The 14,526-nt window shown below is 39.2% G+C and overlaps 2 protein-coding genes across 2 annotated transcripts; both read right to left on the bottom strand.

Annotated features, from left to right (window-relative positions):
• Positions 1–286: 286 nt before the first annotated feature.
• Positions 287–7,092, bottom strand: LOC127863206 (chorion peroxidase-like). The gene is made up of 9 exons (XM_052402595.1): positions 6,983–7,092; positions 6,292–6,393; positions 5,677–5,769; positions 5,121–5,375; positions 4,480–4,729; positions 3,763–3,933; positions 2,780–2,946; positions 2,213–2,315; positions 287–1,335 (listed from the first exon to the last, which is right to left on the bottom strand). Exons 1-9 carry the CDS (start codon positions 7,029–7,031, stop codon positions 924–926), a joined length of 1,602 nt encoding a protein of 533 aa, XP_052258555.1. The 5' UTR covers positions 7,032–7,092; the 3' UTR covers positions 287–923.
• A 1,686-nt stretch (positions 7,093–8,778) lies between these two features.
• LOC127863219 (peroxidase-like protein) lies at positions 8,779–13,642 on the bottom strand. Its single transcript, XM_052402601.1, has 6 exons — positions 13,473–13,642; positions 12,602–12,825; positions 12,070–12,196; positions 11,146–11,366; positions 10,413–10,586; positions 8,779–8,825 (listed from the first exon to the last, which is right to left on the bottom strand). The coding sequence occupies exons 1-6, from the start codon at positions 13,640–13,642 to the stop codon at positions 8,779–8,781; spliced, it is 963 nt and encodes a 320-aa protein (XP_052258561.1).
• Positions 13,643–14,526: the final 884 nt, after the last annotated feature.

Raw genomic sequence — 14,526 nt, forward strand, 5'->3', positions numbered from 1 at the left:
ATATGGTAACTACATTTATGGCGTCCCGCTTATGACACAGCTTCTTCCGTGAATTACATGTAGATGTGTATGAAAATTATTTAAGTGGATTTTACATTGCTATCATGCGATCGCAGAAATTGCCACATATTGTATGATGTTTAATTATTTACTTGACAACTATCATAAAACATGGTTGAATAGCAAACAGATTGACACAAACTTTCTGTTGTATAATTCTTTAGATGCCAACTTGCATAGCAAATGGAGAATATAACTGACTCAATAGATAATCATTGTAATGGGGTTTTATTTCGAAAGTCGGTGAATATGAAATTACAAAGTCGTAATTTGTTCATCATACATGTAAAAAATGAAAACAAATCGGTGACTGACATACTAAAACCAGTAGATGTAATTGACAAAGAACAACACACGGGCTCCGTAGCTTCTATTTCACGCGCATTGTATTTTTGTTTGATAAATTGAGCCTTGTTCTGAGAAAACTGGGCTTAATGCATGTGCGTAAAGTGTCATCCCAGATAAGCCTCCGCCTTTTTTGTGGAGTTTATAGTTTAAAGGAAGTCTCTTCTTAACAAAAAACAGACAAGGCGGAAATTGTCATCCCTGATTAGTCTGTGCGAACTACACAGGCTAATCTGGGATGACACTTTGCGAGATGCATTGAGCCCAGTTTTACCAGTACGAGACCCAATTGTACTCGATAAACAATACATACTCGTAATTGTGTTCAATGTAAACAGGTGAATGACAACATACAAATGCACTGCATTATTGATCAAGGTAAAATTGATATGTCACATTCATAAAACACTTAACTACATAAGTTTAAATTTAAAAGCAGATTAGTCATTTTTATGAAGACTATACACAACCAATATGAATGTGTATAACCGTTCATTTCCAAACCCTGATTTCGGGTTTTATGCGGCCACACTCGAAGCGTCTCCCTGAACCTGAGCAAACGCCTGTTCAATCGTCGCATCGTCCACTCTAGAAGCGTCTCCCTGTGCCTGAGTAAGAATAGCCGCTTGAATATTGGTATCCAAATCCGGCGACAGCACGCATTCCGACGCAACGTTTGACTCTTTAAAGTCCGTGAATGCCGGGTCCAAATCGAAGTGCTGTTGGCAACATTCTGACAGAAACTCAAAGGGCGCGGAACACGGCTTTCCGCACGCGTTTGGTATTGGATTGTTGCATATCCGGTATTGGAAGCGGATGTTGCCGTAGCACGGCGTCGTCTTCCATGCGGACCAGCCCCCATTCACTGGTGTACAGGTCCACGGGCTCAGGTCGAAATTTTGAATATTTGTGCAGTTTACCAGTGGGTTACTGAAAATAGTTATAGAGATGATAGATTCATATTCAGTTAAGTTGAAGCCAATACCAGTGCATGCTTTGCCATTTACCAACATCCGCGCAGAGATTTGACTGGTTCCGAGCATAGCTCGATATTAATTCCCTGCCGTCATAACCAACCATGTGATGAAAGCCGTGCCGTTTTTTTTAATGTTCCCGTTGTAATTTTTACTTTTTTTAATTTAGGTAATCTATTGTTTTATTATGAACCTAAACTTATGCACTATTTTCAAAATATACTAGAAAATGATACTACTTTTCATAATATAATACTTAAGCAAAAACATAAAATCCTCCCAGATCTGGTTATCGCCAGTAGCCGTGGGTAGATAACGCTGCGTGGAGTTGGGCCATTTTCAGTAACTAGGGAAACACGGTACGTTACAATTTCCTCGCAGTGATTACCTCCCTTAAAAGGTTTACGGCCACGAATACTATCATAAGAGAAATACTTCCAGTTGTGGAAAGATATTTGGTTTATAACTTTTCCATTTTATTGAAAATCAATCCAATTTTCTAAATGCTTGGACTTTACAAATATGGTGTGAAGGCAACAATAAAGAAGACAAAGGAAAAACAAATTTAAACCATGAAGAACAACAATAATATTTAAATCGATTGTTCAAATGGCTTGTTACAACGAAAGGGATTTGATACGTGTTGTATGCTTAGATCCTGTCAAATCTCTCCGCAAAGAGTTTGTACATTAAAAAAACCTTGTGGATTCATATTTTTCATAAATGTTTTTATTTTACCGCTGTAAAAAATGGGATCTCATTTAACACTAATAAGAGGCAAATAAGTGGCAGAGTTGTAACGATTAATAGCCGGTGAGTGTACATGTACTTACGTAGAGGCAGTTTTCCGTAAAGCTTGAGGCTGTATCCTAGTGATGTCAGTGTTCCTACAGATGACCTTGGCCAGTGTCTGAGTTCGTATATTTTGTAGTTGCTCTGAAAAGCGTGCCGCACAGGTTTGTCTCAAAGGCTCAATTTCATAGTTTTGGCTTGGACAAAGTACTTCTGCACAATTTAGTTTTCCAACATAAATTTAAATTTCTATTAACACGCTTTAAATTGTTGTTGATTGCTACAATCCATTTATCATTAGGAAAGGAACCGAAACTGGAAAATATGGTGCGCTTATTAATTTTTTAATATGTTGTCAGGTCTTGTAAGAATCAACATAATTAACACATTCAAGTTGTTTATGTGTAAATAAAAAAACTAAGCAATGTATATCGTTCTAATCCCTATGTTTCAAACAATTTAATTGGGCTTATGCCTTAATTGCTTGATTCGTTTACACAAGAAATAAAAATAAGTGTGTAGTAACAGACTAAAAACTCAAAATAGAAAATTGTTTCTAATATATAATAGTAATTATAATGTAATGAAAAATGCATATTTTAACTTACGAATGGTAAATCCGACGACGCCACTGTTCTCGTAGTAGAATCGGTCGCCCTTCTTCAGCGACCGGAACTGCTGACCGATGATGCAGGCGAACGTGGGCCCCAACATCCCGCCGGCTAGGGGCGTCTCCGACACGCCGCCGGTAAACAGATCTATGTCCTCGGGGTCGCTTAAAAAGCAGAAAGGAACATGATAAAGGCGCAAGATTTTGAAATGTTTTTAAACAGTGACACTAGGATCAACCCCAAATAAAGGTCTGCTGCGTGACTGATTCTTTCTATGTTAAGTGCCTGATGTCAAATACTATAGTATTTATTAAAACCAACACAATTTTCACAGCTTATTTATGTTACTTATACGCCATTTTCACTAAATGTATTTGCGCCTGATTATTGTACAGCTTCACATGATTCTTTTGTGTTTCCTCACTCATGGCGCACGTCGTAAATGGAAACCAAAAGGCCCTCTCAAAATATGCTAAAAAAGTCTGATACGCCCTTCAGGCTCTTAAGGGACGAAATGTTGTTTTCAGGATCCAGTTAGTCAAATTTGTATCCGTTAGTGGAATTTACTACGGTCAAAGGCTCGAAATAAATTTCTCTTTCTAAACTGGCAAAAACTTCACGTCGGTAGCAAACCTATTCAGAACCGTGTACAGTTTATGAAGCGTGTTTATTTTATCATTAACCCTTTGCATGCTGGGAAATATGTCGTCTGCAAAAATGTCGTCTGCTGAATTTCTAAAATGAGCATTTTCTTCGATTTTTTTTCAAATAATACTATCAGAATAGCAAACAGTTTGGATCCTGATGAGACGCCACGTTCTGTGGCGTCTCATCTGGATCCAAACTGTTTGCAAAGGCCTTTAAAATTCGGTTCCTGCACTGAAAGGGTTAAGAAAAACAAACCATGTTTACCTTTAATCCGTGTTGTGTTAACAACCAGTAAGATTAGACGCTGAGACTTGATTTCTGGATTGGGTTACCTGTATATTTGCCGAAGCTCCGCCTCGACGTGGTCCGCGTGCGAGAACTGACCGCTCAGTCCACAGAACCGGCGCCACGCTTGGTAAGCGGGGATGCCGTGGTCACGGGCACGCTGTATGTTAATTGCCGCCAGGTCGCCGCCGAACCCCGGCGCGCGCTCGAACAGGTGCCTAGTACATGACAGGCATTCGATAAGTGAACTGAACAAATGTAAAATATATATAAATGTATACTGAACATGTATAAAGCAGAAGTGATATTATTTCAGTTAAGAAAGTACAATGTATTGTTATTAGGGACAGCTAGCTCATTCGGTGTAACGCTAAACTACACTTCAGGGGATCGTGTGCTCGGTTCTCGGCCCGGCCTAATAAACAGAACATATCCCATTACCTCTGATAAAAAAGGGCATTTGAAAGTTACTGAAATTAGTTTATGTGGACTAGGAAGTGGTAAATTAGTTTACCCAGAACAAAGTGTGAGTAGGCTAACCCTAAAACGTTAGGGACCGTTGCCATAGTTAAAGAATTGTTGAAGACCATTTTGTCTGAAATGTTCGTACTGGTCAAAGAGGGAATTAATTATATACAAAAATATTAGCAATATAACTAATTCTAAATGTTTCTGGTTCTACAAGAATCTTGCTAATTCCTGTACTATGAATGACGGACTGTAGAGATTCAGATTCAATAGAAAAATATCAAATAAAGCCATACCTTGTCACTTGCTCTGTCAGATACTTGTCCACTTTCTCGGAAGGGGCTATCGTCAAGCCTCGGCAGATCGCACCAACGCCGTGAGAATACACGAGATCCGGTTTCAGAAACTCGTCCTTGAGAAGCTTGTCGGACGTGAAGATAGTGCCGTTGTGCGCCTGCATGCGCTGCTGGATAATGCTGTGTCCGAACCGGAAGGCGGCGGCCATGAAGCCGTTTCGTATCATGGGCATCTCACTATCGCTGTAACCTATGATGGACATCGATATTAAAGATTACAATGATGCAAAGGTCAGATGTTTGTTCAAATGTGTTTCATGGGCCTTTACTTTACACGACGACTTCGGTGACTTTTACATTTAACGGGCTAACCGAAGAATGAATGACTTTTAATTTGGGATAAACGGTTATCACAAAGTTATATTATTATTAAAATAAAGTGCAAAAATGTGTTATACGTCTGTATGCAATAAAAAGCATGTATCAAATAGGATCAAACAGGTTTAGAGTCCAGGTGTGCTATTAAAATTTAACGTGAAAACACTTAAATAACATAATATACGTCACATGTTTTCTAAAAGTTTACACCGGCATGAATTACACATATTATTAAGTCCTTAAAAGCCAACGCGCCAACATACCGCCGAAATACCCAGATGCCAGAGGCTTCAGTCCATACAGGGTCATGGTGGACGCTCCGAGGATCTCTGGAAGGTACTCATTGAAAGTCACGTGCTGAATGATGGCGATAACGATCTTCCGGGCCTCCTGGTACAGCGTCTCGTCATTCCAGATCGGTTGCAGCGCCGCGAGTGCTGTGGCGAGACGGTTGTGCTCCCGGACAAATACTGTTTGCAAGGCGACAAGGGCTGGCTGCACGTTTACACGCGAGTCACCTGTGGGGATCAATCGTTATACATCGGCTATCTCCAGAATACTCCGTAAGACCTCGACTGTCTCCGGAATGCTCCGTAAGACATCGACTGTCTACGGAATGCTGCGTGAAATAGATTTATTTGTAGGAACAGTCTTTGCACACGGGGTTATTGTATGGACACAAGGGACCTTAAACTCAACTCAGTGTTGTCAGATATAGTGATAGACAGAATAAGCCTTTTTATTGACATTAGGAAAATAACATATTTCCCTAGATTTTGTATAATTGTACTAAAATTCATCAGCCAAGTCAATGCTTACCTGCCAGGAAGCAGGGTCTGCCGGCATTGCTGACGATGCAACCGGCATTGGTGGGGTCACTTGGTAGCAAATCGTTATTGGTCTTCAGTTTTCCTACAGGAATTACAAAATGCTGGTATTATGTTTTAGCTAAATACAACATCCATAAATTATGTTGATTGAAAGCTAATTTTCAACCTGACCATAAACGTATTGTTCTTCTTCGTCCTCATATTCATAATTATTCATATTCATCATCAACTTCTTCTTAATCAGCATCATCATAATCATATCAACAACAACAAACATCATCACTATAACTATAACAATCTACATTGCTGTCATCGTTATTATTGCCATCATCATCATAACCGATCTAATCATAATAATCAGCAGCACCAAACGATAATAATAATCATCATCGTCGTAGTCAGCATTATCATTATCGTTATCAACATCATTATCACCCACACCATAATTAATATGGTCATTGTCGTTAGCATCATTGATATCTTCAATAAAAATATATCAATATATTCCAGACAATAGAAATATCTGCTGTAGCAACAGCAGCAGCAGCAGTGGTCGTTGTTTTACCAATCATATTTTTATCTGCATTATAACTAAATTCAGTACCTCCAACAAAAGTTCGCAGTGAGTCTGCGGTTGTTTGATCAGAACCGTAGATAAGAGACCCGTCAATAAAGTGCGTGTTCTGGTTCAACTGTTCGCGATACGCTAAAAAAGAACACAATGCAAAGAGAGTTTTTTCTAAGAAAAAAAAACAACAGCAATAACATCAAAACACGTGGTTAAGCACATTACAATGATACAATGGGCGTTTCCACTTGTCTGCTTAAAATCGTTTAACCTCATTCGTATTTACGGGAAATGTCAAAAATGTGAAATGATATTTTCGAACATCCCTTGATCATGTACCAGAGAAACTCCAAAATATGCAAATTGAAGTTAACTGAACGTTTACAATCTTGCAATGAATAGTATGGTTTAGAGAAATACTTACAATTTCATTCAGGCGCTAAGTGGTTATGAGCGGAATAACGTGTTAATAATAGGAAAACGCAAATGCGAGCATGAAAAATGCTTAGTTGACATGTACATTAATTAACATCTGCGGTCTTAAGGTCGGCACATACAAAAGTAATTACGAAAGGAATTTATAAAATCATTTTCAAATTTTGTCTATACATTTTATTTAAAGACCTCAATGTAGACAATTGTGATGTTTTCATTAAAACGCTACCACACCTTGTTCGTGATTTGGTTTACGTTCAATCCAGACAAAAATGCACTTGTTGAGACTTACCAACGGTGCAATTCAGGTTTGGGGTCGGAAGAGAACGCACGAAGTTCATGCACGTGCGATTTGCAGGGAAATACGGGTCACAGGACGGAATCTCTATGGGGAAACACGTGCGTCTAAAATATCAATAAAAATGATGTTTGTTATCACAACAACAATATACATACACAAATGCTTCACAGTATAATCGGTATTATGTAACAATTTTATTAATGAGGTTGCGGATTGATAGTTTAATAGTATGGGACATTCTAGCTTCAACTTATTTTGAGACAAACGATTCATTTTACCTTATTTAAAGGAAGTATTAATATAACTAGCGGTATCTTAATGAAAGTTAATAATCTTTTTAAATATAAATGACTTTTCTTCCTTATGTGCCTAGTAAGGACGAAGTATATAACTTTTTCAAAACAGAGAATTTCTGGACCCTACTTCGAATATGTGTTCTTCAATCATAAACCGGTCGACTGTCTCAGAAAAAAGACATGGCAATGCGTTAACTTGTGCATACTGTCACATTGGCATGACTTGGCTAGTGAGCTCGGTTTCTAATGGCTACGTGTATTTAAAGATACTATTGTACATGTTTTTTGATGATGACGATGATGATGATGATGGTGGAGGTGGTGGCAGTGGTGATGATGGTGGTGGTGGTGGTGGTGGTGGTGATGATGATGATGATGATGATGATGATGATGATGATGATGGTGGTGGTGGTGGTGATGATGATGATGATTATCAAGATGATGATGATGATGATGATCAGGATGATGACAATTGGAACGATGATGATACTGATGATAATGATGGTGCTGCTGAGCATAATGATAATTATGACGACGATGAAGATGATGATGATGGTGATGACGATGATGATGATGATGATAATGATGATGATGATGATGATGATGATGATGATGATGATGATGATGATGATGATGATGATGATAATAATGCTGATGATGATGATGACGATGATGATGATGATGATGGTGATGATGATGATGATGATGATGATGATGATGATGATGATGATGATGATTATGATGATTATGATGAAGATGATGATGATGGAGATGATAACGATGATGATGATGATGGTGGAGGTGGTGGTAGTGATGATGTTGGTGGTGGGGATGATGATTGTGATGGTGATGGTGGTGATTGTGGTGGTGGTGATGATGATAATGATGATGATTATGATGATGATGAGGAGGATGATGATGGCAATTGTTACGATGATGATAATGGTGATGATGATGATGATAGTGGTGATAATGATGATGATGATGATGATGATGATGATGATGATGTTGATGATTATGATGAAGATGATGATGGTGATGATAATGATGATGATGATGGTGGAGGTGGTGGTGGTGATGATGATGATGATGGTGATGATGATGATGATGATGTTGGTGGTGGTGATGGTGATGATGGTGATGGTGGTGGTAATGATGATGATGATGATGATGATGATGATGATGATGATGATGATGATGATGATGATGATGATGATGATGATGATGATTATGATGAGGAGGAGGAGGAGGATGGGAATTGTAACGATGATGATACTGGTTATAATGATGATGATGATGATTATGATGATGATGAGGATAATTGCAATTGTAACGATGATGATAATGGTGATGATGATGATGGTGATGATGATGATGATGATGATGATGATGATGATGATGATGATGATGATGATGATGATGATGATGATGATGATGATGATACGTTGCGTTGTTTTTAACTCGAAAATGCAAGATACATTAAAGAGTCACTCACCTATCAGGTCTTTCACAGCAATCTATATTGGAACCATATTGGCCTGCAAAGAAAGTAGAAATGCAAATAATGCCTTGCAGTTATAATGTCAGTAGTATGGAGGATTTGCGTAAATTGAAACAAAAATGCATTATGTAATCAAATTGCCAAATAATACCAAGGATCTGTGCAAAATAATTAAACATATTTTGATCAAATATCGTACCTGATCCAAGAATATCGACTCATTCTGTATAATTATGGAGTGAATAACTGTCATTCTAGGCGGGTCCAAATAAAAAGGTTGTGGTGTTACAATCAACCTCATTCACGGGGCCAGATATAACATGGGCAAGTGTTTATATGAACGAAATATTTAAAACGCCACAAGTGGTTGTTGTTTCACTAACAAAATGAAATAAGAGTCTCATAAAATGATAATGATTTTAATGACAAGAACACTGTTGTGTTTGTTGGAACAGAGTTTCAACATGAATGCACACTGTACCACTTTACCCCGACCACGTGGTACCGTTAACTTCTTTTTTTTTGAAAACATTATAATGACTATCCAATCGGAGTTATCCAAATCCAAATTAAAACATATTTCGTTCATTCGTTTGCAAACTGGTCTACATAATTGTTGTATGCAAGCATCGCTAGAAAATTGATAATAAATATAAAAAATATATACGCAGATAAAAAAGAAACATTTTCTTTTACAAACGTTTTTGTAAAAATTATTATTATTATTCTGTCATTTGCAACATTTGTATGTGCCATTATTCATTGTGTCCGTTATAAACGTCATTATTCAATTTAAGCGAAGATTGATTTATAGTACAGTCAACGCCATTGTTCCTCCTTATCCCGAGTTCCGTTTTTTCCCTTCCTCGCTTGCCCAATATTTTTCGGTGGCTTTTAACTTAAAAGATTTACTCAATACTTTGAATGTTTAGTTTAAACAAATTTATTTTAGCTCTATTGCATCGAAAGCCTAAGGCTTATTGAAACGCTTTCAGGTCCGTTTCCCTGGTAGAACCAGTAGTTGGTGTCTTTTGGGGGATATCTAAAGAACGCCCCCACGGTGTGGATCGAACCCTTGTCCTCCCGGTCGCTAGGCGGACACCATGTCCACTATGCCAGGGCGACCGCGACCTTTGAATGTTGTTGGAGACAATAACGATTATGATGACAGCTGCGATTGTTCGGACGATAAAGTGATGTAGTTGACGATGACGCGCCTATACTCGTTTTAACAAATATGATGGCTTTGACGATGATTTGAATGATGATAATGATACTGATTACAATAACAATGATGATGATAATGCTGCTGCTGTCGCTACTAAAGCTGCTGTTGATGACGACGACGACGATGATGCTGCTGATGATTATGATGATGATTATACTGACAATGATTAAGGTAGTAGTTACTATTTCCATATCGAAGCTGCCTTTGACGATGATGATTTCGAAGCTGCTGCTGACGATCATGCTTATGATGATGATGATGACGATGGTGCTATTAATGGTATTGATGATAATGCCGATGAAGAAAAGAAGTAAATGCATCAATAAAGCTTAAAGCCTTGGTGGCGACGGCGATGGTAGGCCATGTGCAATGACGATTTAAACATTATTGAGTCACCTTGAGACAGTGCGTTGAACTGTATATCATGGCTGAGGAACTGCCCGTACTGCATGGTCATGTGGTTCATGTTCGGCTGGAAGATCATCAGGTTGGTGTGGAAGTCGCGGCTGATCTTGCGAACGTTTGGCAAATCTCCCCCCAACACGCTTTTAGTCCTGGGATGCGAGATTACTTGGAACAAAGTGTGGAATGCATAGTGTTTAGTTAATACGCTTTTAATACGTAATACGTGCTAAGTTTATTTATAAAGTGATAAAAGTACATGGACCTTGCTTGCACGTGTTGCCAAGGCAGATATGATTAATGGTAGTACTGATGTGGCAAAATTACATATTCTGTTTGTTTAAAATAAAAATAAGAAATAAGATATACAATATAGCAATCCAGATTTCAGTATAACAGAATTCGACTTACAATATTTCGGTATGTTGTATGTGTTGCAAATTGTTTCATTTGCAAGAGAGAGATGTAAGTTTAAGCAAACGTCGAACGCATTTCAATATTATACGCAGTAATTTAAATAACAAAATGTCTGCCGAAAATGATCTTTACAAAGAAAAACAATTAGACTGAACGTAACTGTCTTCAGTGAACTGACACATACTAGCAATCATTATCTTTACCCACGGTATATATTTCCTTACAACAGCATGTCTAATAAGTTATCAATCTAGAAGCCAAAATTATCTTAAAGAGTTTATGCTTCGACTTTAATTGAGTAATTAAGTACCGTCGTCATATGCCGGATACAAATATCGCTCGAAGGGTGTCTGCGAGCGACCCCACAGAGGGTTAAGCAAGTTGTTACAGGAGCCGTCTGCTGTTCTATATTTAACCCCGGAAGGGCACGTGGGCGGGCTGTACGGGCACCGAAAGGGATCCAAAGATATGTCGATATCAGAAAATGGAATTCTTTCACTGAAGAACGCCGAAGGGTCCTTGATTTTGAGACTGTCGAAAAACAAATGAGACATACAGGTATACTGTAAAATTTCCGACCTCATATCAACCTGACACTACTATTATAGTAGATAATAAGTGCATATCTTTCAAAATACATTATGAGCCGCGTCATGCGAAAATATGTCTTATGCCATATGCGAAGCTCAAGACCAGCCTGCGCATAAGGGAGCTACACTGTCCGCTAATGAGAAACCTTGCTTGATTTTATAGCGGACATCTACGCAGGAAGCATATATCTTTGACATCCGTATTCGTATGGCACGGCTCTTATCATTTACAGCACCGAACGTGCAAATGTGTAGAAGTCAAATTTAACATAGTAAGCATTCAAATCAAAACTAATTAATGGTCAACTACTAGTTTTTAATGAAAAAAAGAACTGCTACGACAACCGAATGAACCGTATACATGTACACGAGTCGAGGCTTGTTATAATAAATACATTACGTAGGATATGACTTCATACTGCATTCAATACTGTCATTATCAGCTTTTTAATTTTTGTTTGTTCCAATTTATTTAATCATATTGTCAGAGAAAAGCGTAGAAATTAAAGCACGAAGGATAAGGCGGCAAGCTCAAGGTCTGCGTTCAGATGCGCAGCAAAAACACCCACGACGGATAACGAACAATGTTTTGCTATTCTCATCCGACTGCTAGTTTCTTGTGACAACACGCCAATCCGCGTTACCGTGAGATGGCGGACTTGGCCACCTGGAGTAACGCCTGTCCGGGCTTTTCTATCTCCAGCGCGGCGGAAGTGGTCAGCAAGTGGGGACCAACAAGGTCAGTGGCTGCAGGAACCACCCGGTCAATACCTGTTAAAATGTTATATATAAGTACGAGTAAGTAATAAGTATATATATATATATATATATATATATATATATATATATATATATATATATATATATATATATATATATTTCTGTATTTTTTAAACGTATTTTGATTCATGGTCAGTGAGCAAGAAATCTCATAATTACAATCCTAAAAGTGACATATTAACTAAATTCTCAAAAAAAACTAACATCTTTTATATAACAGAAAGCAAAATATAAAAATAAAGGTTAGCATTGGTGGAAGCTTACATTTAAGAGCGTGTTATATTTTGGGAAATTATTAAAGGAGGTAACATGTTTTGAGCATCTAATTATAGAGAATGGAAGGAATCACCAGGTTCTCGTACAAGAAACTGTGAAACATCATATATATAGGCCTACCAGCATCAAACGCGCTTTTATCAAGCGCAAGAGCGGCGTCCATTTCTGAGACTGCATCCGTTACACTGGAGTCCAAAGCCGCTTCCATCTGGGCCCTCGAAAGAACCGAGCCCTCCTTATCCTGGGAAGGATCGTCTATGGGTGGTGAAACTGTGTTCTCCATCAGACGTCCCCATGCGGTGTGCGCCGCGAGGCAAACGAGCCCCGAAAACAGCAAAAGGTCACTGAAGTGGTAAAAAACGTTTAATAACAATTTACATAACCAATACGTTTACAAATGGTTTTTATGTAAATGTGTGTTAAAAATGTTTTAGCGGGCCATCTAGCATAGTAAGTAGAGCACTGTAAAACAAATCCAAGGATCCTTTTGTAGGTGATTGGTCAGGAATTGAAACACGTTCTGTTAAAACTGGGCTTAATGCACGTGTGTAAAGTGTCATTGCGGGTTAGCCTGTGCAGTCCGCACAGGTTAATCAGTGACGACACTTTCCGCCTAAACTGGATTTCCGCTTAGAAGAGACTTCCTTTAAACGAAAAATTCCATACAAGCGGAAAATGTCGTCCCTGATTAGCCTGTGCAGAGCACAGTCTTGCACATTGAGTCGTGTATGGTTACATGTCTAAACAAAGCCAGCTTTCGTCGTTTGATGGTCGCCAGAAGGGGTTCTTGTTAGCCAACAAGTGCTGCTGTCATGTTCCCGACGTACTCGTGGGTATTGTGCTCCATTTAGGATACAAGGAGCAGTCTTCGGAGACACTTGTGTTCAAAATCCTGTATCCTGCGTTCAGTGTCCGCGTGAAGCGTCCATGTCTCGCAGCCGTACAATAGGATGGATACTACAAGTTTACAACGGATTTGTACAGTCTTTACCTGGTGAGGAAACTGGTGTAGCTGCTTTTCCACAACCTGCTCAGTCTAGCCATCGCTTCGGTCGCAATGGCGATTCTTATTCGGACCTCAGCGTTACTGCTGGTGCCATGCTTGGGCAGGGTTGCTCCCAAGTACTTGAAGCTGGTCACTTCTAGCTTCTCGCCGTTCATGGTAATGTCTGCAATGGTGTAATTTATGCTGTTAACCACGATCTTCTACTTCTCCCTGCTGACCTCCATCCCGTATGCTCCTGCTCTTTCATAGAGTCTGTTGGTGAGGTCTTGGAGGTCACTGCTAGTGCCACCCATGAGACCAATGCCGTCAGCGAATCTCAGATAGGAGATGGGTCTATCACCGATTGTGATTGGTGTGTGGTGGTATTCGAGGGTCTTCTGCATTATCTTCTTAAGGAAAATGTTAAACAGGACGGAGGTGAACAGACATCCCCGAAGTACGCCCACCGATGTACTAAAAAGACACCTATCTACCCATTAAGAAGTACTGTGCTGCTGGCATTTTCTAGAGTTCTTTGATGACTTGCACCAGCCCTTTGTCAATGGTAAACCCTCTTATAACCTGCCATAGGCCATTATGGCAATTTAAGCTTTTTTAAAGTCGACAAAGTTCTGGAAGAGCTCACATTGGTGTTGCAGGTGTTTCTCGATGATGACTCTTCAGTTAAAGATCTGTTCCACTGTGCCCCGCCCAGCTCTGAATCCAGCCTGCTCTTCCACCAGCAGTTCCTCGACCGTACTTTTCAATCGGTTGAGGATGAAGCATCGCATGACTTTGCTGGAATAGTTGATGAGGCTGATGATTCGGTAATTCTGGCACAGCTTGAGGTTGCTCTTTTTCGGTAGGGGAATGACCAGAGACTGGGTCCGCTTCTTGGGCCACTTCTTCTCCTCCCAGCTCTTCTGGCATAGGACCTAACCCATGGCTGGTTCTTCCTCCTCTCTCTCCCAATAACTTCTTCGGCCGATAGCAACAGGACTTTTCTAATGTTATTGGTGCTGGTGTCGATGTCATTGTCTATGATGTTCATCGCTGCTAA

The sequence above is a fragment of the Dreissena polymorpha genome, unplaced genomic scaffold (genome assembly GCF_020536995.1).
Source record: "Dreissena polymorpha isolate Duluth1 unplaced genomic scaffold, UMN_Dpol_1.0 chrUn002, whole genome shotgun sequence".
Classification (NCBI taxonomy): Eukaryota; Metazoa; Mollusca; class Bivalvia; order Myida; family Dreissenidae; genus Dreissena; species Dreissena polymorpha.

What these genes read in the sequence shown, in the direction of transcription:
- LOC127863219 (XM_052402601.1), bottom strand. Translation starts at nt 13,642, where the DNA reads ATGAACGGCGAGAAGCTAGAAGTGACCAGCTTCAAGTACTTGGGAGCA. An exon ending in TAAAAGCGCGTTTGATGCTG is followed by an intron (nt 12,197 to 12,601) that starts GTAGGCCTATAT and finishes ACATTTTAACAG; the next exon opens with GTATTGACCGGGTGGTTCCT. An exon ending in GCCAAGTCCGCCATCTCACG is followed by an intron (nt 11,367 to 12,069) that starts GTAACGCGGATT and finishes GTTTTTCGACAG; the next exon opens with TCTCAAAATCAAGGACCCTT.
- LOC127863206 (XM_052402595.1), bottom strand. Translation starts at nt 7,031, where the DNA reads ATGAACTTCGTGCGTTCTCTTCCGACCCCAAACCTGAATTGCACCGTT. An exon ending in ACTGCGAACTTTTGTTGGAG is followed by an intron (nt 5,770 to 6,291) that starts GTACTGAATTTA and finishes TAATTCCTGTAG; the next exon opens with GAAAACTGAAGACCAATAAC. An exon ending in GAGCTTCGGCAAATATACAG is followed by an intron (nt 2,947 to 3,762) that starts GTAACCCAATCC and finishes CTGCTTTTTAAG; the next exon opens with CGACCCCGAGGACATAGATC.